Source organism: Trifolium pratense, linkage group LG2, assembly GCF_020283565.1.
Source record: "Trifolium pratense cultivar HEN17-A07 linkage group LG2, ARS_RC_1.1, whole genome shotgun sequence".
Lineage (NCBI taxonomy): Eukaryota > Viridiplantae > Streptophyta > Magnoliopsida > Fabales > Fabaceae > Trifolium > Trifolium pratense.
This window is the reverse complement of record NC_060060.1, coordinates 7,223,435-7,250,473: the sequence shown is the minus strand read 5'-3', so window position 1 is coordinate 7,250,473 and position 27,039 is coordinate 7,223,435. Positions and strand designations below refer to the sequence as shown.

Sequence of the window (27,039 nt, the reverse complement as noted above, 5' to 3'; positions counted from 1 at the left end):
TATTCAAAACCCCATCTATATTACTAACTTTCATACTTAATGGAGGATTAAAACCCCATATCTATGACTAACTTTTATACTTAATGGAGGTATTCAAAACCCCATCTATATTACTAACTTTCATACTTAATGGAGGATTAAAACCCCATATCTATGACTAACCTTTATACTTAATGGAGGTATTCAAAACTCCATCTATATTACTAACTTTCATACTTAATGGAGGATTAAAACCTCATATGTATGACTAACTTTTATACTTAATGGAGGTGTCCAAAAACCTCATCTATAATACTAATCTTCATATTAAATGGAAGACTAAAATCCACATCTATAATATTGCTAACTTTAATTCTTAATGGAAGACTAAAATCTCAGTCAATAATATTATTTCACGAGAGACTCATAATTAAGATTTTGAAATTTGATATTATTTAAAGTTATTATCATATAACTTTACATGTTGTTCTCTCCATTTGTGCATCTTAAGAGCTAGATGATTTTTAACACACTTAGAATATTTTTACTCATTCCCAACGGTAACAAACAATAAAATTTAACACTTTTCCCATATCCCCTAACGGCCACATAACGGCCATGAACAGTAAAAGCTTACATTTTTCCACTATCTCCCAACGGCCACAAACCCAACGGTAACGTAACGGACACTTCATAAAATTCACCTATAAATACTTCACCTTCACTCATAAGTTTTCATACCATTCTCAAACTTTTACTCATATTTCCAAAATGTTTAAATTTTTTCTTATGCTTATCACTCTACTTGTCTTTATGTTTTTCATCTTCTGGATCACCAAATATGAAGAATTAGGAGAACCTTTTATAATAGTAACAATATTTGTTGTTTTACCATTACTAGTATTAGCCTGGTTTATTAGCTGATAGAATCATGGTTTTTGTAATCGTAGCTATTGAATAAAATAATTTTTTTTTTTTTTTGTCATTGTTTATACATTAAAAAAAAAATTGATTCTGTTCTTTTGTATTTTAGATATAAACATGTCAAACGTTAAGCATCATTTCAAAATTCTAAACATAACCGGAGATAATTACATAACATGGAACAATAGCATACCCCGAAATAAATGCAACAACATTTAATCGTGGGCGTGGTGGCCATAATCGTCATAAAGGACGAGGGGGTAAAGCTCATTTTGATGGTCGAGGCAGAAATCACGGTCGAAACCACTTTCGTGGTAGAGGTCGTGGACGAGGATATGTGAATAATTATAGGCCTCCTAAATATGACCAAAATAATAAGAATCATCAAGGTAAAAGTAAATATATCCAAGAAGGTCCCTCAAGGAACCGTGATGATATCTGTTTTAGATGCGGAAAGAATGGACATTGGTCTAAGACGTGTAGGACACCAGAACACCTGTGTAAAAAATACAGGGCATCTGTTGAAGAAAAGGGAAAGGAAGTAAATTTTAATGAAGTTGAACCCAATAATGATACTACCTACCTTGAGGCTGCTGATTTTGTTGAAGAAGAAAATGAAATGAATATGAATTAAGTAACTAATTAAATAAGTATTTGAATAATGTGTGGTGTGCTTGTATTACTTAATAATATGTGTGACTTGTGTGGTGTGCTTGTATTACTTAATAATATGTGTGACTTGTGTGGTATGCTTGTATTACTTAATAATATGTGTGACTTGTGTGCTGTGCTTGAATTACTTAATAATATGTATGACTTATGTGGTGGGCATTGTGTAATATTTGGTTATTGAATAATAATGTTGAATGTATTATATTATTGTTTTCCTATCTTTAATCTTGATTTTATTTTAAGAAGGTCAGACATGGAACATGTCAAAGACATTTGCATCCCGGACAGTGGAACTACCCACACGATCCTCAAAAGTAAGAAATATTTCAATGATTTAAATTCTACTAAAGGTGTGATAAATACTATCTCAGGACCTGCTGATTTAATAGAAGGGACAGGTAATGCTATGTTCATGTTACCAAATGGAACAAAAATTGTCATTAATGATGCTTTATATTCTCCTAAATCAAAGAGAAATTTGTTGAGTTTTAATGACATATATCGTCAAGGGTTTGACACTGAAACTGTAACTGAAGGCAATATGAAATATATTAATATTACTACTAATGTTTCTGGAAAGAAGAAAACCTTAGAAAAGCTACCAAAATTGCCTTCGGGATTACATTATACATATATACATAAAATTGAATGTAATTTGGTAGTAAAAGAAGACCCCAAAACTATGATTTTATGGCATGACCGTTTAGGTCACCCTGGCTCAACAATGATGCGAAAAATAATTGAAAGTACTCATGGTCATCCTTTGAAAGGTTTAAAGTTTACAAAAGAGGATAAACCATGTGAAGCCTGTTCTCTTGGAAAACTAATAACAAAACATTCACCAGGCAAAATTCATACAGAATCACCTGCATTTCTTGAAAGGATTCAAGGTGATATATGTGGACCTATCCATCCACCGTCTGGACCATTCAGATATTTTATGGTATTAATTGATGCATCTAGTAGATGGTCGTATGTTTGTTTATTGTCAAGTCGTGATATGGCATTTGCAAAATTTTGTTGCACAAATAATTAAATTAAGAGCACAATTTCCTGATTATACTATAAAGAAAATTAGACTTGACAATGCTGGTGAATTTACATCAGAATCATTCAATAATTATTGCATGTCAGTAGGAATCACTGTTGAACACCCTGTTCCTCATGTGCATACACAAAATGGCTTAGCTGAGTCATTAATAAAACGTCTTCAATATATAGCTAGACCATTAATAATGAGAACTAAGCTACCAGTTACTGTTTGGGGTCATGCAATTTTACATGCTGCAGCACTCATCCGTCTAAGGCCGAGTGCTGATCATAAACACACCCCTTATCAGCTTGCAATTGGTAAGGAACCAAATATTTCCCATTTAAAAATTTTTGGTTGTGCAGTATATGTCCCAATAGCTCCACCACAAAGAACAAAAATGGGACCTCAAAGGAGATTGGGAATATATGTAGGGTATGAATCACCGTCTATTATTAGATACCTTGAACCTTTAACAGGTGATGTTTTTCAGGCAAGATTCGCTGATTGTCATTTTGATGAAACAAAATTTCCAACACTAGGGGGAGAAAATAAACACATAGAAAATGAAATAACATGGTATGTACCATCTTTATTACATTTGGACCCATATAATAAATCATGGGAAGAAAATGTAAAGAAAATAGTACACTTACAAGATTTAGCAAACCAACTGCCAGATTCATTCACTGATTTGAAAAGAGTGACAAAGTCACATGTACCAGCTATAAATGTCCCAGCTAGAATTGATATTTCAAAAACAAATGATGTAGCAAGTACATCCAAGGCACGCTTGAAGCGTGGCCGACCTATGGGATCCAAAGACAAAAATCCCCGAAAAAGAAAAGAAACAGAAAAGGTGAATATGATTGAAAGTGATCCTGAAAAGACACTAGATAACAACAAATCCATGATTGAAAATTGTGCTCTCGAAGAAGCACAAAATGATGACAATGAGATCATTAATAATGAAGCTGATAACAAGAATGATCTCGAGATTTCAATAAATTATGGAAATCTGTGGAGCCGAAAAGGTATGAACATTGATGAAATATTTTCGTTCTCAATTGCATGTGAAATCATAAACGAAAATGATGATCCTGAACCCAAAACTGTGAATGAATGTCAAAATAGACATGATTGGAAAAATTGGAAAGATGCGATAAATACTGAGTTAAACTCTCTTAAAAATCGAAAAGTATTTGGACCCATTGTGGATATACCTGAAGGTGTGAAACCTGTTGGGTATAAGTGGGTCTTTGTAAGAAAACGAAATGAGAAAAATGAGATTGTAAGATACAAGGCTCGTCTTGTTGCACAAGGTTTTTCCCAAAGACCAGGAATTGATTATGAGGTAACATATTCTCCTGTTATGGATGCCACTACTTTCGTTATTTAATTGGTTTATCAGTGTTTAACAAATTGGACATGTATCTCATGGATGTTGTTACTGCTTACTTGTATGGATCACTTGATAGTGACATATATATGAAAATCCCGGAAGGATTTAAGATGCCTGAAAACTCAAAACCTAGAGAGACGTATGCAATAAAGTTGCAGAGGTCATTATACGGGTTAAAGCAGTCAGGACGCATGTGGTATAATAGACTGAGTGAATATTTATTTAAAGAAGGCTATGTAAATAATCCTATTTGCCCTTGTGTTTTTATAAGAAAAACAATATCTGGTTTTGTAATAATCGCTGTCTATGTTGATGATTTAAATATCATTGGTACCAATAAAGAAATTAAAGAAGCAAGAGATTACTTAAAGAAAGAATTTGAAATGAAAGATTTGGGGAAAACCAAATTCTGCCTTGGTTTGCAAATTGAATATACTAAAAATGGTATATTGGTACATCAATCAAACTATACAGAAAGGGTATTGAAAAGATTCAACATGGACAAAGCCAACCCTTTGAGTACCCCAATGATGGGCAGAACATTAAATGTTGAAAAGGATCCGTTTAGACCTAAGGAAGAAAATGAAACAGATCTTGGCTCTGAAGTACCATACCTCAGTGCCATTGGGGCACTCATGTACCTTGCCAACTGTACAAGGCCTGATATAACCTTTGCAGTGAATTTACTAGCAAGATTCAGTTCATGTCCTACAAAGAGACATTGGAAAGGAATAAAACATATTTTTCGATATCTCCGAGGTACTTCTGATTTTGGTTTGTTTTATTCTAACAATACAAAACCAGTTTTACTTGGTTATGCAGATGCAGGATATTTGTCAGATCCACATAATGCTAAATCACAGACTGGATATGTGTTTACATATGGTGACACCGCAATATCATGGAGATCTCAAAAGCAAACACTTGTAGCAACTTCTTCAAATCATGCTGAAGTAATTGCCCTCCATGAAGCTAGCAAAGAATGTAGATGGTTGAGATCAGTAACTCAACATATCCAAGGAACGTCTGGTTTACCAACTGATAAGAATCCAACAATTTTGTATGAAGACAATGCTGCATGTGTTACTCAGATGAAAGAAGGATACGTCAAAAGTGATAGAACCAAACACATCCCTCCAAAATTCTTCTCATTCACACAAGAGCTAGAAAGAAACAAAGAGGTTGATATTCAATACATTCGTTCGAGTGAAAATGTGGCCGATCTCTTTACAAAGGCACTTTCCACATCAGTCTTCAAGAAACACGTACGAAGTATTGGAATGCGTCACCTTCGAGACATTTGAAGAAGAATTACCTAGGCTTGGTTAAGGGGGAGCATAATGTTGTACTCTTTTTCCCTTATTGAGGTTTTTATCCCAATGGGTTTTTCCTAATAAGGTTTTTAACGAGGCAACGTATGTTCCCACCAGATTCTTCTCAACAAAATTAAATGGAGCACTATGATGAATATTTCAAAGGGGGAGTGTTATAAGTAATTAAATAAATCATCAAATTAAGGTGAAAGAGATGTTTCACTATTAATGTTGAAATATTCATGGATAATGTCAACTTAAAATAGTAATATAGATTATTATCTATCTTTGTCAACTTAGAATAGTAAATTTAATTTGTTTTTATCCATGGCTTTACTAGTATAAAAAGCCACTTTGTGTTCAATGTAAAATGCACCTTTCATGAATGATATGAATACATCTAACTCTTCTACTCTCATAAAACTTCTCCATTCTCTCCATTCTCTTCATTAGTATAATATATATTTATAGTATTATAACTACATTAGTAATTTATATCATTATATTAGTCCCTAAAGGATACTTAAATATTTGATTTTCTCAACATTAACAAAAAATAAAATCCAACTACCGTAAAAAAAAAATCCAACTAAAAAACCTGAACCTATCTTCTCCGATCTACAGGAACCTTCGAGAAGAGCAATCGGCAACTGCATCTTACTATTTCGTGAGTTGAAAGACGGCGTGACCTGAGCGGTGCTTGTAGTAAAATGGATTCACTCGGAGGAGCAGAAGCAGCGTCGTCGACGAGGAGCGAGAAAGAAGAGCAGAATCAAAAACCGTCTTACACTTATTGGGTTAGGAAAATCACCGAAGATGCAGCGCCGTTGCCTGTGCCCCACAAGCTAGATGCAGCTCCACCTTCTCATTCTCAATCTCAGCAGCCTGGTTCTGCTTGGAATCGCGTATGAATTTGTTTTATCTTTTCTTTCTTCTCCCCAAGGATTGTTATGCTAACTGTTCTATTTATTTTCTTCTATCCATCAATCCATTAATCTTTAATACAGGCTGGGACATGGGAAGAGAAAAGTCTTAACTATTGGGCAATTCCAAGAATTAAGGTTTGCTTGTCATTTTGTTCTACAATCTCTTCTATTGGATCTTGCAATCATACATAATATTTAATATATACATTCATTTTTGTTTTGTTTTCAGGAGTTGCTCATTTCAGTGGGCTCTATACCATTCTCCTCTGGCAGAGCAGAAGTGGAAGATGTAACAAAATGTGCTGGAGATGTGAGTTTATTATATCATTTCTTGTATTCTAAGGACACTGTCATGTTTTCTCATCTCCCTTGTGCCCCCCCGCCCCCCCCTATTTTACAGTCCTGCACGGAGATTCCACATGATCTAACACCTACAAATGATTCTGTAATGAATCGAATGTCCTCACTCACACGTTCATTTTGTGACATTTTAAGATGATTCTGTATAGAAGGTGTTGTCTAGTCCTGCATTTCATCGACATATGGCCTAAGTAGCATATAAACTTGGACAACTCTCACCTTATAAGTCAGTTTTGTGAGGCTAAACTCACCTTTTGAGAAAATAGGGAAGATGTAGAGAGGATTAAAGCGTCTAAGTTGTGGTACAAGTTAAAGGGGGGAGTAGGGAATATTGTTATAAGTGGGGGAATATTGTAGCGTGAAGAGTTCAAATTCACTCAAACAACCTGGTTCCGATTCCATTCATTCTTCTTCTTCTTCTTCTACTTTTTGATCCAATTTTTCTAAAAATAATATTCTCTTTTTCATTTTTTAGTGAAATAGCGAGGAAAACCAAACTATATATTCTATTCTATACATCTAAAACAAATGTATTGGTAAAAAATGTAATCTATCTATTCACAATGCATCTCTTGCTTCTCGAAGGTAATACACAAGAATGAATGAATATTTACACCGTGGACAATTTTGACTGAAAATTAATAAATAGTCTTTGACAAAATGAAAATCTTTCTTTGAAGACATTAAAAGTGTAATCTTCTTTCCAGTTTTTGTTTTTTATTTTCCCATTGTTTTTTCTTTTACTTGTGTTCTTTTTACTATTGACTAAAGTTATATATGGACTTCTTCAAAAATAGTTTAACTTTTGTGTTCTCCCTAGTTGATGGTGAGTTACATGGTTAGTTTGTGCAGTTAACATGAATTTTATGCCAAAAATGAAAGGATAATTTTGAACATCGTAATCAAAACAAGTATGTGTGTGTGTATATATATTACAGATCGATACTTAATGGTTATACATTTATTATAGGCATTTCTGGTGGTCGTTCGGAACAAGAAACGTGTCAGTTTCACATATGAGTTGTCCTTAAAAGTGAAAGGTGAGTCGTGTTGGCACTTCAATCCAATTGCTCTTTTTATTTTGCATTTCTGTCTGACTATTTATAAGTGATGTTTTGCAATTGGATACAGGGGAGTGGATTATACAAGGAAATAAGAAGTTGCTTGGGGGGCATATAGATGTTCCAGAGATCTCATATGGTGAACTGGATGACTTGCAGGTACCTCTTATTATTGATTTTAACACTTTTGAGACACTGAAATTGTAAACGGGTTACTTAGATGTCTAGCTGTTGATTGGAATTTGGGTTTTTTTTGTGTGGTTCTTCCATTTTTCATCTGGTTGGTGCCATAACGGAATTATGACATGATGTAAGTAGGAGGCCAGATGTTCTCTCAAATATGTGCATTGGTGCACATTTATTTTGTGATAGCTTAATAGCCAGTCCACACTTATTGTGGAAAAGACGGCAGAATTATGTTTGGTAATTTGGGCTTGTGTGAAGAAGTCTTGTAGAAGAAGGTAGACCAAATGGAGGACAATATTGGTATAGATAGATAAGAAAAACCATAGGTCAAACTAGGGCTGCGCAACAAATACTGAACCGACCGAAACCCGGTCCAACCGTCAGAAAATACAGCAGTGCAGGCGGGTCTTTTCGGTTTTCGGGTCTTATGGGTGAAAGCTTACAGGTTTATACGGATTAGATCGGATGGGTGCGGTTGCTAATATCTTGATCCAACGGTACCCAGTACCGACCGAAATATTATATTTTTTAGTATGACTAAATTAATAATATGCTTTACAGCTTGCACCGACACTAGCTGGAAGCTACATTGAGACTCAGAAAAAGTAAAAACACACATAATCCAACAAGACACTAGCTAATTAATTAATATATGAGTAATGCTAGGGTCACACCCTCTAGCACACTCTTTAGACACACTCCAATTGAAGCTAGCCATGTCATCCACTTTTTAAATTTATTTACCTGCTACCGTTTAACTATTGATTTTATATTTTTATTTTTTTATAAATCCTTGAATTTTAACTTTTCATCTTCCCTAACTTTTTTTATAAATCCTTTTAAATTTTAACTTTTTATTTTATATTTTATTTTGAATGGCACATTTGTAACAAGGTTTAGAAGATATGAAAATATGTTATATGTTATAATATCTTGATATCATCTTTAGATTATCTCGTAGGATTAGTTTTATCTTGGGAGTATCTTAGACAATTTCTTAAGGTTAGTTTCTGTATTTCTTTACTATCATCATGATTTGTTTCCCTATTTGATTTGAACTCTTGTATAGCAAAATAAATAACAGTTAGCATTGAACTCTGTTTCTGGGTCTATTACTACTTGTCCTTGTTTCTACTATCAATAAAATTCTTGTTTGCCGTTTATTACACCAAGAAGACACTTTACTTAGAGTAGTTTTTACTAGCTTATTGATAGTTACTAGTGTGTTTTCACCACTACTTTGACCTCAGTATTAGCTTAGCTTTAGATCCAAAACTCCTATATATATGGAGCCTGTGTAATCATATTCAATTAATGGATCATTTCATTATATCATTCCACTTTCATAATATGGTATCAGAAACTTCTCTCTGAGAAGTTAGTTACGATCCGTTATTCTCCATAACCGTTTTCTTCATCGTTCTTGAGCTTCTTCTTGCACGATTTGTCTCGTTTCTCTGCAAATCGCTTCGTTTTCCACCATTTTTACTCGATTCATGTGCTCGTTTTTCTCAATCTGTTTATCATGCCTCGTGCTGCTCCCGTTGTTCCTCAAACCAATACGGCTTCGATACTCTACATCCATCCTAGTGAAGGTCCTAATTCCATCAGCATTATCCCCAAATTAAATGGTCTGAATTACCTTGCATGGAGCAGATCCATGAAGCATGCACTCGGTGCTAAGAACAAGCTTCCGTTCGTCGATGGTTCAATGGAGATTCCTGATTTCGACGATTTGAATCGAAATCAATGGGAACGTGGTAACTATCTCGTATACTCGTGGATCTTGAACTCAGTTTCCGATCCGATTGCGTCCACCATCACTTTTCATGACAATGCCATTGACGTTTGGCATGATCTTGCTGAACGATTCTCCAAAGCTGATCGCGTCCGCATCGCCACTCTTCGTTCCTCTATCAACAATCTCAATTCTCAAACAAGGTACCAAATCTGTTCTTGATTACTTCACAGAAATGAAGTCTATTTGGGCGGAATTGAATTCCCATCGACCTATTCCCAATTGTACTTGCGTTCACACTTGTCGTTGTCCTGCTATGCATCTTGTTCGTCAATATCGTCTTGAAGACCAAGTGATTCAGTTTCTCACTGGCCTTAACGATCAATTTTCTATTGTTAAGACACAAGTTCTATTGATGGATCCTCTTCCAAACCTGAATAAGGTGTATTCTTGTTGTTCAAGAGGAGAATAATCATCCTCCTATTGCTATGGTCGAAGAATCTACTTCCTTGATAAATGCTGCTCAGAAATTTTTCAATCGTGGTAAAGGTACAACTTCTGGTGGTGGTAAGAATAACAAGTATTGTACCTTTTGTCATCCCAATAATCATGTTGTTGAATTTTGTTATGCAAAACATAGCCATCCCAATCAAGGAAGAAATGCAGCTTCTGTTAATGCTTCTACTAATGAAGATGGTGAAAGTTCCAATGGTAACACTGAGGGTAGTACTTCTGCAATTACCAATTCCACTATTTCTCAATAACAGTTTCACCAACTCATGGCATTGCTTCAGCAAGTAAATCTACCAACTTCAGCACAAGCTTCTTCTTCTGCATCTTCTTCCAACACTAATCAAATCTCCGCCTTAACTCACGGTCCTTCCACAAATGAACCTCCTTCAGGTATTGTCTCTACTAGGGGTGCTCGCGGTTCGGTTTGGATCGGTTTTGAGGCAAAAACTCATCCGATCCAAAAATAAATTTATTTGCGGTTTGGTTCGGTTTTGGATGACAAATAAAAAAAATCCGATCCAATCCGATCCAATATTATGCGGTTTAATTTGGATCGGTTTTTGGATATCCAAATTATAAATTGTAATTTTTTTTAATAAATATAAATATTATAAAAAACGCTACAAAATAATAGTTTGACATTTTTGACAAAATAAATATTAAGTTTGATGTAAAATATAACATATAATATATTGAAAATTAATATTTTGGAATGACAATTACAAATTATATTCGAAACATATAAAAAGAAAAAAAAAATAGATTAAATTAAACTAACATATAGTATTATCAAAATTTAAAATAGATTAAATTAAACTAACATATAGTATTAACAAAATTTAAAATGAAAAAAAGGTTAATGCAATATATATATTTATACTAATAAAAAGATAAATAAACATTAAAATATATGTATGCGGTTTGGTTCGGTTTGGATCGGTTTTAAGAAATCAATCCGAAATCCGATCCGATCCAGCGGTTTTTACAAAAGAACATCCAAACACATCCAAAAAACTTCGGTTTTTTACGGTTTTCGGTTTTTTTGGATCGGTTTTCGGTTTTTATTTGGATTGGTTTGGATTTGAGCACCCCTAGTCTCTACTCTTACTTGTTCTCTTCACACTGATTCTGTTGGGATTTAAGAGGGGTTTTTCAAAAAAAATTAATCCTCTTAGCGGAACAATCCCGATGAACGGATCTTGATTAAATCATTAATCACAAATAAAACACAAACTTAAACACTTTAAGGATTCATGTGTTTACCTCTCGAAGGGCAGATCCTTTGAAGCAGAAACAGTTTCTGATCACGAACAAAGCAAAATAGCGATGTCTCTACTCAGTCCACACGAACAGAACTTCTCTGATGACAGGTGCTAGCCAATTCCAACGGAGATTCAGAGAAAATAGGGTTTAGAGAGCGGCGGCTAAGTTTCTAACTTTGTGAATTAGGTTAAACTTTTTTAAACTTCACCACAAGGGTTCTATTTATAGAACCACTTGTGTGGTCATCAAGTCAAGCACTTAAATACACCGTACCTTACGGTGGACCGCATTTCTCTATTTTCATAAATTAAATAATAAGTCATAATTATTTAATTACTAATAAGTCCTACTTATTATTTTATAAATAAGTCTTACTTATTTATTTCTCTCATCTATCTGTCCTTTGTGTGTGACCCTGTAGGTTCTCGTAACGTTGGCAATAATATTAAATCACATATTTAACATTATAAACAGTGAGCGGTATCTAGCAACACATCACTTTTTTTTTTAAGAAGCTAGCAACACATCACTGCTACCCAAGTGACGAGAATGTCATGTGATCTGACGAAACCTTTATGTGATAATGATTGTGTGTATAATTACCCTTTTGTCCTCATGTCTATATTGAACACAAGGCATAGCATGTCACCCTTGTCTAGTTCAATATTGGGCCCATAGACATTTCTCCTGTTATGTAGGAGGGACAAATTCCATCTAGGTCACTCATATCCCTCATCATGATTCGTGGAGTACCCATCAACCAACTTTATGGTCATCTTGTTACAGACAATGTTTGAATGGTGATAAAGCACCCGACTCCTACATCTAGGGTACATAGTGGTTTCAGGTCAAAGGGTAGAATACACCACTATCACTATGAGAATATCTTATGACATTTTTCATAAGTTTTACTATGTAGTATTCTCATGGCGGGTCAATCCAATATAAATATTACTCCTAATATTTATATCTATGTGAAGACTTGATATCTCATATCCATGACTCGTGAGATGAGGTCACCATTCTACTCACATAATAGTCTCTATGTTTTACTATTATCCCACATCAAAGTAAAACTTGACTACGGATACTTTAAGAATAGTGTCCTTGTGTCTAATGAGATCTCACGATTAAGTCACACTTAATGTTCCATTAAACAGACTAGCTATTCTAGGGACTTTATTAGTTTGAAACCAACATAATAAAGAAATGCCTTGTTATATATATTAAACATATAAATCAAAGTCATGATACAAAAGAAGATTCTATCAAAATAGATTGACTTTTAGGGCTTACTCCAGCAGATTCTTCATATTGGCTATTAGACTCTGGTGCTTCTGACCATGTTTGTTCTTCATTACAATGGTTTACTTCATTTTATAGAATCAAACCTATTCACATTAAGTTACCTAATGGAAATTCTGTTGTTGTTCATCATGCTGGTAACATTTCATTTTCACCAAACTTTTGCATTTCACATGTATTATATTCCCCGGATTTCCAACTCAATCTCATATCTGTGGCCAAGCTATGTTCTTCATTAAATTGCGCCGTCCTGTTTAATGCCAAAACTTGTATTATACAGGATGTGCAATCCAAGATGATGATTGGTTTGGGTGATCATGTGGATGGCTTATACAAACTTCAAGTCAATTCTCAATTCCTTCCTACACCAGCAAGCTCAATTTTATCTTCTAGTTCTGTCAATAATATTGTTTCCCAACCCCACATTATCCCTAATAATGCCCTTTGGCACTTTAGGTTAGGTCATGTTTCAAATTCTAGACTTTCCTCTATGATTTCTATGTACCCATCAATTTCTGTTGATAATAAATCTGTTTGTGACATCTGTCACTTTGTTAAGCAACGCAAATTGTCTTTTCCTTTAAGCACTTCACATGCTAAATCCAAATTTGAGCTATTAGATTGTGATATATGGGGTCCTTTAGCTATTAATTATGTCCATGGCCACAAATATTTTCTAACCATTGTTGATGATTTTTCACGTTTTGTATGGATATTGTTATTAAAATCCAAAGCTGAAGCTACTCCTAAACTTCAGGAATTCATTCTTATGCTTGAAACTCAATTTCAAACAATTCCCAAAATTATTAGATCTGATAATGGTCCTGAATTTATGCTTAACACATTTTATTCTTCTAAAGGCATTTTACATCAACGTTCTTGTGTGGAAACACCACAACAAAATGGTAGAGTAGAACGTAAACACCAACATCTCCTTAATGCAGGTAGAGCATTATTGTTTCAGTCCAAAATCCCTAAACAATATTGGTCTTATGCCTTACTTCATGCTACCTTTCTCATCAATCGTGTCCCTACTCCTCTCCTCCATAATATGTCCCCATATCAGAAACTGTTTGATACTGTTCCTGATATTGATACTTTTAAAGTGTTTGGTTCATTGTGCTATGCTTCTACTCTACTTGTCCATAGAACTAAACTTGATTCTAGAGCTCGCAAATGTGTCTTCTTGGGTTATACTAATGGTTACAAAGGTTATGTTCTACTTGACATGCATAATAGAGAAATTTTTATTTCATGGCATGTTAATTTTCATGAACATATTTTGCCATATCCTTCCTCACCATCATCTGTTACTCCTTCATGGGATTACTTCTCAACTAACTCCACTTCTGCCCCAACACCTGATTCATTGTCCTCTCCATCTCCTAATTCATCTCCACCTATTAACTCTGTACCTGTTCATTCTCCTCCAAGAAATACTGTCTCTGCTCCCTCTCCCAGACATTCCACCAGAAACACTCATAAACCAACTTATCTACATGATTATGTTTGTAATTCATCCATTATACCAACCACATCATCATCAGGTAGCCTTTATCCTTTATCTAATTTCTTACTCTAATCTGTCTGCTTCTCATTGTCATTATGCATGTACTATCACTAATCAAACTGAGCCAAAATCCTATGCCGAAGCTAGTAAGTTTGATTGTTGGAAGCAAGCCATGCAAGCTGAGTTAACTGCACTTGAAAATACTGGTACTTGGACAATTGTTGATTTACCACCCAATGTGAAGCCTATTAGATGCAGGTGGGTTTACAAAATTAAACATCATGCTGATGGTTCTATAGAGAGGTTTAAGGCTCGTTTAGTGGCTAAGGGCTATAATCAAGTTGAGGGCCTTGATTATTTTGACACATACTCTCCTGTAGCTAAACTTACAACTGTGCACAGTTATTGCTTTGGCATCTATACACAATTGGGTTATTCATCAGTTGGATGTAAACAACGAGTTTTTACATGGAGATTTGAAGGAAGATGTGTACATGACAATCCCACCTGGTGTTGACCTCACCAAACCCAATCAAGCTTGTAAATTGGTCAAGTCTTTATATGGTCTTAAACAAGCTAGTAGGCAATGGAATGAGAAACTGACAAAATTTCTCCTGGACCTTCAATTCATTCAAGCATCTTCAGATCATTCTCTCTTCACCAGACAATCTTCTTCATTATTCCTCATTCTCCTTGTGTATGTTGATGATGTTATTATTGCTGGTAATTCCCTCACTGAAATTAATTCTATCAAGTCTGCTTTACATCATACTTTCAAAATCAAGGATTTAGGAACACTAAAGTATTTCCTTGCTTTGGAAGTTGCTCATTCCAAATCTGGTATTTCTTTATGCCAACGCAAGTATTGTCTTGACTTGATTACTGATGCTGGAATGCTTGGTTCCAAACCTGTGAACACACCTGATCCTTCATTGAAACTTCACCATGATTCTACCTCTGCTTATGCAGATGTGTCTGCCTATAGAAGATTGGTGGGTCGATTGCTTTACTTGAATGCTACAAGGCCAGATATTACTTTCATCACTCAACAATTAAGTCAATTTCTTTCAGCTCCCACTGTTACTCATTATAATGCAGCAACTTGTGTTCTTAGATATCTGAAATCATGTCCTGGGCGTGGAATTTTCTTTCCTTGTGACTCATCTTTACAGCTCATTGGTTTTTCTCATGCCGATTAGGCTGGATGTAAGGATACACGCCTTTCCATATCTGGCCAATGTTTCTTCACAGGCAAGTCCCTCATTTCATGGAGAACGAAGAAACAACTTACTATTTCTTGTTCTTCATCTGAAGCAGAATATCGTGCGCTAGTTGCAGCCACTTGTGAGCTTCAATGGCTTATGTACTTGTCCAAGTATCTCCATGTTACCCTCATTAAACCTCCTGTCCTTTACTGTGATAACCTTAGTGCTATCCACATTGCTGCTAATCCGATTTTCCACAAACGCACTAAGCACTTGGAGATTGATTGCCATCTTGTGTGTGAAAAACTTCACTCAGGCCTCATGAAGCTTTTACCTGTCTCCTCTCAGCATCAGTTAGCTGATTTCTTCACCAAAGCGTTGCTTCCTCAACCTTTCAACCATCTACTATCCAAGTTGGGGATGCTTGATATTTACCACGCTCCAACTTGTGGGGGGTATTACACCAAGAAGACACTGATGACAAACAAGCTCAATTAACACACAAGTCAGTTACTTAGAGTAGTTTTTACTAGCTTATTGATAGTTACTAGTGTGTTTTCACCACTACTTTGACCTCTGTATTAGCTTAGCTTTAGATCCAAAACTCCTATATATATGGAGCCTGTGTAATCGTATTCAATTAATGGATCATTTCATTCTATCATTCCACTTTCATAATACCGTTAAAAAAAAAAAAGTCAGCATTTAGTTTTTTGGCATCAAATTCCATTAATCAGTCATATCGAACAATATACATAATTAAAAGTCATATTTGTTGGATTGTGGCTAAACTCAAGAGATGGGTGAATTGAGATTTAAAAGCTTTTTGCAAATTTTTGAACCTGCTCTTTATTGATAAGATGGTACTAAAATTTTCTTGGACTTATCACCTATGTGCAAAACAAGATTTTATGAAATGCAATCATCCTATTCCTGTGATCAACGAACCAATATGAAATACAGAATCTTGATGTACCAAACAATTCAAATGTCAAAATGTTAATTCATGCAATTGATTTCCTATATGTGCTGATCGATTATTTCAATTCGAATCATAAACATATTACTTAATGGAATTGATTATATCTATTCAAATAAGAGAGAAATTTTCGCATACCAAAACCAGAATTGTAAATGTGAAAATTTAAAAGAAAAAGATAGAGAAAAACACAAAGATATATGTTTGTTAAGCTACTAACTAATTGTGGCCTACTTATGTTGTTATTTTTGTACATGACATGATTGGCTTGCTTAAACTGATTCAGTAACACATGCCTTATTCCACCATATATATTATGATGATCTTTCTGACAGAGAGGTTAGGTTTTGCCCGTTAATTATTAGCTAGCAGGTATATCTTGCATGATTTATGTTAACGTAGTTATATATATATTCCAATCCAAATCCATGTGCTATTCTTTGTGATTTTGATGGTTTATCTTTTTTCCTATGTATTATAGGCATTCTCTACAAGTACTGCTCTCAGCACCTAAAGTTTATCTCCACTTGACCCTTTTGATCATTATATTGATTCCAAATCTCTTAATCCACCAACATTAATGCCAAATTTAAGCCCTTATTCTTACCTATGGAACCCTTCAATGTCCTACATCAGTGTACCCTATCTAAGATGTAATTTCCGAACCAAAGTTCAATAGTTCATAAGCAGTTATCCTTTTTTCCTAGGGATTTTTTTTTGCCTGTTTAAGCATTAGGGAAGTGAGTCTACAGAAAATAAGCTTTGTTCTTACTGTATTTATTTAGGTGTTTCCATGTATTATTAACTCTCCTCACTGCTTTAATTAAATTATGACTTGTTATTTGCTTGATCACATCTATTTGTTCATTACGGCAATTTTCACTATGCAGATGGAAGTGAGACTTAATGAAGCATCGGATATCTCACATCAAGATAAAATTGAAATATGCAATGACTTGAAGCTATTTTTACAGCCAGTTCGGGAAAAGTTGCTTCAATTTGAACAGGAACTCAAAGATAGATAGTAACAAAAGCATGTAGACGGTTGTTCTCGATTTGATTTGATTTGACTGGGTACTATTATTTCTGCTACAACCTCTTCAGAAATAAAGTATTGCATCACTATCTGGATCCATATTGAAAGCATGGAAATCCTCTTATGTAGGCCTAACATTATCAGACATTTATTTACTACGTACATATGATATGGTGTGGTTTTGCTTATGAATCTCATTTCACCGAACCGCGTTGGACATTACATTTTGGTATGTCTGATAATGTTGTCTCACATTTAAACGCATGTTGTTTTGTCCCTGATTAAAGCTAAATCTTGCTATGTTTGGGAGTATTTTGGAGGTGGAGGATTTTATTTTATTTATTTTTTAAAATTAAGCAAACTATACAATATTCTTAAAACTGAATGAAGTGTGATGCAATTACTCCGACCTTTTCAAATTTGTTTATACATACATACATATAATATGTGTATAGAGTAAAATATGTTTTGTCTTCGTGAGCTTAACTCAGTTAAAACTCAGATTCAAAATATCAACATATTTGCAACTACCAACCGAGCTTTTTTTTTTTTGATATAATGGAGGGACTAAGTCCCGAAAAAGAATTACAAAGCAATTAGCTTGGACACAGGAGATCCGGCTACATCTAAGTCAAAGACATGACGAATTTGAGTCGGACAAGACTCATAAAATATCATAGTATCTCCTGAACCAAACCAATACTCGCGAGAGCATCCACACATAAATTTGCCTGCCTCCCGATACATATGACGAATATAAACTTCCCAATCGGATTGCAAAAGTCTCCTAATTTTCTTAACCAACATGTCCACTATTATTTTAGAATCCAAATGAAGCTCTACATGATGAAATTCCAACCTCCAAGTATACCGTAACCCTTCCTAAGCACCCCAACGCTGTGCCATCATAACATTACAAGTTCTCAATCCTTTAGCAAAACCTCCACACCACTCAGCATTACTACCTCTTGAAATACCTCCACACCCACTAGCAGTCTCGCAAAACATGCAGTTCCGTCTCTTTCTCGTCTTCACAAAACACGCAGAAAGGCGGACCTAAGTTCATTTTGCTCTACCGATAATGAGTCAAAAGTCAGCCATGTTTTAAAAGCCAAAAAAATGCTCTCACCCTCTCACAAGCATTTATTGGCCAAATAATGTTCCAAGTTGGAGCTTTTGTTTGATGCTCAGTTTCATCCAGAAAATTATATGCCGAGGCAACTGAAAAATTACCATGCTTCCCTGATGGCCAGAAATTAAAAATCATCACCATTAATCTCTTCAGGAGGAGGAATAACAATCAATTTATTTAAAATACTTGTCGGCAGCCACCGTAAGTCATCCCAATTCCAGCAGCCACTATGTTTGGTTTGGGTGAAATAGGGAAGAGAGAAGTTGGGGAGAGAGAGTTTGAAGAGAAAGTGCTAATTTCTCTTGTTTGGTTTGAAGAGAGACATGAAAGAGAGGAGTTAAAACCATGGGACTCACATGCTTTTTATTTCTCCTCTAGGGTCCGTTTGGTTGTGAAGAGAAAGTGAGAAGAGAGAAATAGGTGAGAAAAAGTAAAAGAAGAGAGAAAAACGTGAGAATTAGAGTAGATTTGATATGTTGATTGGTATAAGAGAAAAAGAAGAGAAATAGAGAAGACAGAAATATTGATTATTTATAAAAATACAAGAATGCCCATAAATAAAACAAAAGAAATTATGGTGGGGTATCTTAAATGGAAGGGCATTAATGGCAAAAAAACATCAAATGAGCCATTTCTCTGCTCTTTCTTCCCTCATAAGAAGAGAAACAAAAATGAGTGCGCCCCACATCAATTTTATATCTCTTTTCTTTTTCTCACATGTGCCAAACAAGAGAAATGCCGTATTTCTCTCCTCTTTCTCTCTTCTCTTTTTCTCTTGTACCAAACAGACCACTAAGGAGAGAAGAAAGAGTAGAGAAAGTGATCGTCTTAATGATATTACAATTTTGCCCATATCTTTTTCCTTAATTTCCTAATTGAATTTTTCAAATAAAAATTTATCTAATAATTTTTTTTTTGATAAGCAAAATTAATCTAGGCTTAAATGCAGTTTTATCCCCCCTATTTTGATTAAATCGGAATTTTACCCCCGTTTTAAAACGCGGACTTTTACCCCCTTTTTTTATAATTTTTTGGATTTTGCCCTAGGGATGGCAATTTGACCCATACCCAGAGGGTACCCGCAAAAATTACCCACAACGGGTAGGGTAAAAACCCGCATTTTGGGTATGGATAATTACCCGCAAAATTGAACGGGTATGGGTGCGGGTACGGATACCTTAGTACCCACCCCGCCCCATACCCGTATAATATATATTTATTTATTTTATTTATATTAGTATATTATAATATATATGTAAATCAATTTAAAACAATACAACTCTACTAAACTATTACATATTTTTAATAAAAATGTTTATGTATAACATAATATAAAAATAATGTGAATATTTAACATAAATATGAACTTTAAGATAAGGTTAGTAATAATTTTGTTTATAATTTTCATTAGTCAATATTAAAATCTTTAAATTTTTTTTAATTATATTAAAATTATATGATATTTTATAATTGATCAATTTATTTTTAGTAAAAATGCGAGTAACGGGTATGGGTACCTAGGTACCCATAGGGTATGGGGACGGGGGCAAAAGTTGTTACCCACCCGGGTATGGTACGGGTATTTTTTCAATCCGCGGGTACGGGGATGGGTACTATAGTACCCTACCCATACCCTACCCATTGCCATCCCTATTTTGCCCCCCCCCCCCCCTAAAATTCTGCTTTCAAGTCACAACTTCAAAGCGTCGCACACAACTCAATTTGGATCAATAATTCACCAAACGTATACCGAAATGACCGTAATCGAGTTATCTTTCTACATAATCAAATCTCACTAAATTTGTAGTTACAAAGAGAGATTAATTACCGTTTTAGTGAAGGTATGTCCCCCAAAATTCTGCACAAAATCTGCTTTCGAGTCACAACTTCAAAACTTCGCTCGGAATTCCATTTGGATCCATAATTCACCAAACTGGTACCTAAATGACCGCAATCAAGTTAGTTTTCCACAGAATCAAACTCCACTAAATTTGGAGTTACATAGAGAGATTAATTATCATTTTAGTGAAGGTCAGTCCAAATCAATTATTGTATGGAACTATTACTGGTATTTTTGTCATGTCTCTCACCCTGTAGCTCATTTTTCAATAGTATTTACATGTAAGAAAAGCTAACTAAATTACCCTTGTTGTCATTTAAATTTCGTCAAATTTGAAGTTACGATGTGTTTGGTAGACGATGTTGAATTTGAAGGTCATAAGTAGATTTCTGCAAAATTAGTAATTTGACAGACCTTCATTAAAATGGTAATTAATCTCTCTTTGTAACTCCAAATTTAGTGGGGTTTGATTCTGTGAAAATCTAACTCGATTATGGTTATTTCGGTATCCGTTTGGTGAATTATTGATCCAAATTTAGTTGTGTGAGAAGCTTTGAAGTTGTGACTCGAAAGCAGATTTTATGCAGAATTTTGGAGGACATACCTTCACTAAAACGGTAATTAATCTCTTTTTGTAACTCCAAATTTAGTGGGGTTTGATTTTGTGAAAAGATAACTCGATTACGGTCATTTGATATTCGTTTGGTGAATTATTGATCCAAATTGAGTTGTGTGAGAAGCTTTGAAGTTGTGACTCGAAAGTAGAATTTTAGGGGGGGCAAAATCCAAAAAATTATAAAACATGGGGGGTAAAATTCTGATTTAATCAAAACAAGGGGGGCGAAACTGCATTTAAGCCATTAATCTAATAATTGATGTTTAAAAAGAAAAAAGTAATCTAATGATTTGAATTTAATTTAAATAATTTTATCAAGTGAGTAAATTGCTTGATTAAATAAATAAAAAAATAAGAGTGTTTTTGTCCTTTCAAAAAGTACATACATCTCTTTCTCTTCTATTTCTCTCATTTCTCTCTTATACCAAACAACACATCAAATCTACTTTATTTCTCACATTTTTCTCTCTTCTCAAACTCTCTCTCACCTTTTTCTCTCTTCTCATTTTCTTCTCACAACCAAACATACCCTTAATGTTCGGGAATAGTTACATCAAGATCCATGATGCGCAGGCCAGGTTCAATGCAAGGCATTATCCATGCACAAGTCGTTTGCCCATTACCAATGGCTCTACAGTAATGAGCTTCAATCGACGGTATTAGCTTCACTAAGTTTTTCCACAAACTCGAATATGATATTTTAGCCGAAATCTTCATCATATCAGAAGCACCTCGACCATACTTCCCACGCAAAACTGCACAACACAATCCATTAGCACCACTACTCACGTCCCATCCCAATTTCATGAGACACACTCTATTCATAACATCCAGGCGCACCAAGCCCACCCACCAGGCCCCACCTAGACAAATGTGCAACATGTGTTGTGGCATCAGGCCTCCTAAAAATGAAAGCCTCAATTTTTTTTAAGTGTAGTAGTATTAGTAAATTAGGGATGCAAAAATTAATATATTATACAACAAATTGCAAAAGTCCAATTGTTAGGTCCATAATATCTTTTATGGAGTTGGGGTTTTAATAAATTAGGGAGTGTAAAATTTAATACATTACTTAATTGACAAATTTCCTTTAAAAAATGTTCCAAAAATGACTCGTTTTAAGTAGTTAGAATTTTTTTTATTATTATTGATTAGACTATGACTATTTTTACGTTAATTGTAATGATGATTTTTTTTATGCTATTTGTAATTTAAATCAAGGATTTTTTTTTTAAAAAAAATGCCTTTTTATTTATTAAAGGGCCACTTTTTATATTTGCATATGGCCTCCAAAAACTCAGGACCGGCCTTGCCACCCACACATAGAGCTGTAAAAAGGGCCTTAAGGGGCCGGCCCTTTAAGCGGCGGATCCACTTATTCCTGATTATTAATTTTATTTAAATTTTAAACAATTTTTCTAGTGTCGTGAACTTATTCTCTTTTTCTTCAATCAGCACTGTCCACGATCGGCACCCTAAAAAAACTGTGTTTAAAATTTAAATAAAATTAATAATTAGGAATAAGTGGGTCCGCCCCTTAAAGGGCCGGCCCCTTAAGGCCCTTTTTACAGCTCTACCCACACATTTAGGTTGAGTAATGATTTCCCAACTCACAACATGGTATTTCTTGCCTTCACCAGTATCTCCCCAAATAAAACTTCACTACTAACCGAGCTTTACATACGAAACACTATAAATAAATTCTAAACTTTAACTAACAATAAATTGATCTAAATGTTAAGGGTTTTGAATACGATTCCTGACTTATGTGTATGAAAATAATTTGGTTGGGAGGAGCAGAATTCAACTTGTGTGTCCCATGGAGCCTAAAGTGAAACTTAAACTAATGCAAATTTTATATGGCAATGATATTTTATTATAATTAATATATTCTCATTTAGATTTTTTTTTTGGGTTTTTGTTATGCAAAATTATTTATTAAATTATTGTAATTGTAATTGATTTTGTTTAACATTTTTTTTCAATCAATAACAAAACCAATCAATTTAGTCATTCTTTTGACGAGTAAAAAATAATTTTAGTCCCTAAAAGTGTCACTCGTCATAGTAGTTCTTGAATCACAAAAAAAAACATTTAAATGTCCCTGAATTTAACTTAAGTTAGTCAAAGTAGCCCTTGATGTTTAGTTTTGTTACTAAATCGTTTATTGTTGCCGAGGCGGACACTTTGTTGACTATGCTAACTTATGCCATGTACCCATGGACCAAAGTGAAGATAAACTAGACAAAAAGAAAGATGAATGTTGAGGGAGTAAAACGACAAAAAAGATGAACATTGAAGGACTATAGGTAAACTAGACATTGTATTTTTTTTTTCTTTGCATTCTTTCATCCTAAGGATTTCAATGGAAGCGGGTGTGTTCTTTACTTGAAGATTAGGAATATAGAGGTTAGAACTTCACTTAATCACCTTGACCTTCCTCTTTGTTTCAAAATATTCATAACAGAGAATAGAGTCTCCTATTTTGTAAGAGGGCTTGCACGATTATGCATCAATTATACAGTATGATACAAATTCTCAATGGATGTTATTACTTAATTGCCGTATCAAATTATCTATTTTATTTATTATTTTTGGGACGATCAAATTATGAGATTCATTTAATCATTTAACTAATGTCTAACAACAATTGTGTGTGGGATCTTGTTTTCATCTTGTTTTGTGTCCGGTCATTTTTAAACAACATTTAACCATCCTAAACCCTTAAAAACGAGTCCAGATCCACTCCATTACTTTATCCTCAATTTCCCTCCAGTTTTCCCCTGATGAATGACATGTGGCAATTAAAATTTTTAATGGATGAGATTAAACTTCAGTATAGGTTCAATTTTTATGGTTACTTCTCTGTACGCTCATCTTCTCTGTTTGCATTCAACAATTTTGCATTGCCACCGTCGACGGCCACCACCATGCCAAAGCTCCGCCACCACTATGTTTATATTATTAGTTCTTCTTTCTCTCAAATCCACCATGTCAAAGCTCTGCAATTTTTTCCCAATTTTTTTGGATTTGCAATTTTTCCCAAATCTTTTTTCCCATTGCAGCACTCTGTTGAAAACGTGAACCTTTTTCTCAGCCGCATCTCGAAGTGAAAGCCCACCGCGCTCTCGCTAAGTCTCCGGCGTGACCTCTATTGTAGATTTGTTGAATCGCAAAATTGAAAAATGGGAGAAAATGAGATTCTACGAATCTACACTTTGATTAAATGAAATCTGATTTTGCATTAACAAATAGAATTTTTTTTGCAAGCTCAACATCAACATAAATTGCAGAGTTTTGGAATCAATAATAGCATAACCAACAACAATAGCGGTGGCCTTGGGGTGGTTTGTGACAGTGGGATAGAGATGGACGACGGGAGATGAACGGCGGCGCTACGGAGGCGCTACGGCGGCGGCGACTAGAAGATAAAGAGATCGATGGTGAAGCAACAAAAACGGGGTGGATGTTGTTGGTTCACGTTGTTGTTATTTTCTCTTTATCTTTCGTTGTAGTTGTTGAGAAGAAGAAGGGTACAGAGAGTAACCATAAAAATTGAACCTATACTGAAGTTTAATCTCATCCATTAAAAAATTCAATTGCCACATGTCATTCATCCGGAGGAAAACTGGAGGGAAATGGAGGATAAAGTAATGGAGTAGATCTGGACTCCTTAAAAACACCGTGCGATTCTTTTCAATAATGTTCTAGTTTGTCATTAATTACTAAATGTTTTTTATTCTATTTAAATGATCGATTGTTTATTTTGTTTTTTTAATCCATTTTTTCGTGTAATTTGTTTTCGGCAAGTCAATGTCATCTTTATTATATTTAATGTGTTGGTTTTAAGGTTTCAAATTCGTTAAAAACTAAAAAGGATGAATTTGCGAACAAACTCACAACCTGGGCCGATCCCGAGTATTTGGAGTCCTGTTTGAAAATTAAAAATGGATCTTTAATAAAAATACAATTTTTTAAAAAAATTCATTATCTATTTAGGAGATATAGAATTCATTATCTATTTAAAATGTAAATAACCTTATGTACCAAAAAAAAAATGTAAATAACCTAAAAAATTGTCATCATAGTAAATAACATCTAAAAGCGACATATTTTAATCAATAAAATTAAAATACATCTTCAATCTAATATAATTATTAACTTTACATTTATATTTTAATCAATAACATTAAAATACATCTTCAATCTAATATAATTATTAACTTTGCATTTCCTTCGGGAAAAAAAAAATTCTTGTAATGTTGTTTCTTTTATATAGGTGAGTCAAGTAGTACAAGATATGGGCCTAATACAAACTAAGCAAATGGGCGAGTAACAAGGCCCAAACAAGAAACGATGTAACAACAATTTATATGACGAAATTCAAATGTCCGGAATAGTTGTGTCTCTGGATCTGCACCGTTGATGACTCTAAAGTCATTGAATCTGCACTGAATTTGGATCGAATGAAAGCTACAAATTTGAACAAAACAAACACCGCACTAAAACGGGAAATCGAAACAAACACCGTACTAAGACGAAAAATCAAAACAAACTACTCCGCACTAAGACGAGATTAAAACAACACAACGAAGAAATCACGAAGAAGAAAACTCAAATGAAACTTAAACCTATGTGAAAATCACTTATTTAAATAAAAGAAGGAGAGATGAAACTGTGAGGCAATAATCTAGTATTTTTGTATAATATTGTACGATTGGTCCTTTTTTGATAAATTAAGAGCATTTAGACATCAAGGAATAAATAGACGTCCCAATTAAGTTGACATATCTAAACACTCTCATCCTATATCTCATATTATTATAAATTAAAAATTATTTAATTTTTTTTGGTAAGGAAGCTAAAAAGAAAAATAAAATAAAATAAAATGAAATATTATTCTCGAAGAAAGAAGATTCACAAGAGCATATCTAAATTCTTAATTAACCGTTAATTTTGATGAGTCTCAATTTTTAAAAATGCTTAATTACAGTTTCCATGAGCATATCTAAATTGATTTCTTTCTAATACTTTTTTATTAAAAAACACTGATACATCATAACTAGATTGAAATCTTTAGGGGCTTACTTGCAATTTCATAAGAATATCCAAATAAAAATAGAAAAAAATATGTACATTGGGGTTAGACCGTACATCAAAAATAGCCAAAATAAAGTAGTACAAACAATTATCCCTACAAGGAGAATTAACAAACAACGCTAACTAATCTTCCTCCCATTTCATAGGGACATGTGAGATGTGTCACCCCTAGAATGAGTGTTATTTGGATGTTCAACTTCTAGCCAATTGTTTTATCTTCTTTTGACAAGGGGTGAAAGACTTCCCACATTTCTCCATCGCAGTCCAAATTTGGTTAACCACTCGAAGGTCCTCTTGGACCACCTCATCAAAATCTTCATCCGGCAGTATCACAATATTTTGCGTTGTTTCGGGTATAACAATAGGATAGTTGCTTGCGGATTGTACCACTTGCGTCTCAAGCACATCCTTTGAGCCGTCTGACTAATCGGAGCAAACTGAAACCTTGTCTTAATTCCCATAGAGACGTGTACCCGTTCTCCTTATCTTGCTCATCATGTTTGCTACCAGTTTAGGGCTCTTGGTTTTGAGTGGTTTTTCCTTATGAATAACCATGGTGAATTCATCCTCCATTGTGATGATGTTTTCTCTTTAGGCCCCCATGATTCTTTTCCCTCCTGAATTTTACTTTTTTGCCCTTCAATAAAAACTTCGGTTGCTACGAACCAAATTTTTTTTGCCTTGAAAAAAAATTCGGTTTTTGTTAACCGAATTTTCCCTGAATTTGAACTAGAAAAAACTTCGGTTTCTGCGAACCGAAGTTTTTAGCAAGGGCACAATTGAAATATTTGGGGGTATAAAACATACATGAGAGGTCTAGACATCCATTGTGATAAGGATCTTATGGGGGGATGTTGTTGCCATGCCCAAAATTGGACTTTGCACCGATACTGCAGAAACGGATTTTGCAGTCTTATCTATTTCTACGGTAGCAGCTAAAACTATTTCA

The 27,039-nt window shown here is 34.4% G+C and overlaps 1 protein-coding gene across 1 annotated transcript; it reads left to right on the top strand.

Annotated features, from left to right (window-relative positions):
- Positions 1 to 5,853: 5,853 nt before the first annotated feature.
- LOC123908336 lies at positions 5,854 to 17,624 on the top strand. Its single transcript, XM_045958955.1, has 6 exons — positions 5,854 to 6,225; positions 6,328 to 6,381; positions 6,476 to 6,556; positions 7,577 to 7,646; positions 7,738 to 7,826; positions 17,257 to 17,624. Exons 1-6 carry the CDS (start codon positions 6,031 to 6,033, stop codon positions 17,389 to 17,391), a joined length of 624 nt encoding a protein of 207 aa, XP_045814911.1. The 5' UTR covers positions 5,854 to 6,030; the 3' UTR covers positions 17,392 to 17,624.
- Positions 17,625 to 27,039: the final 9,415 nt, after the last annotated feature.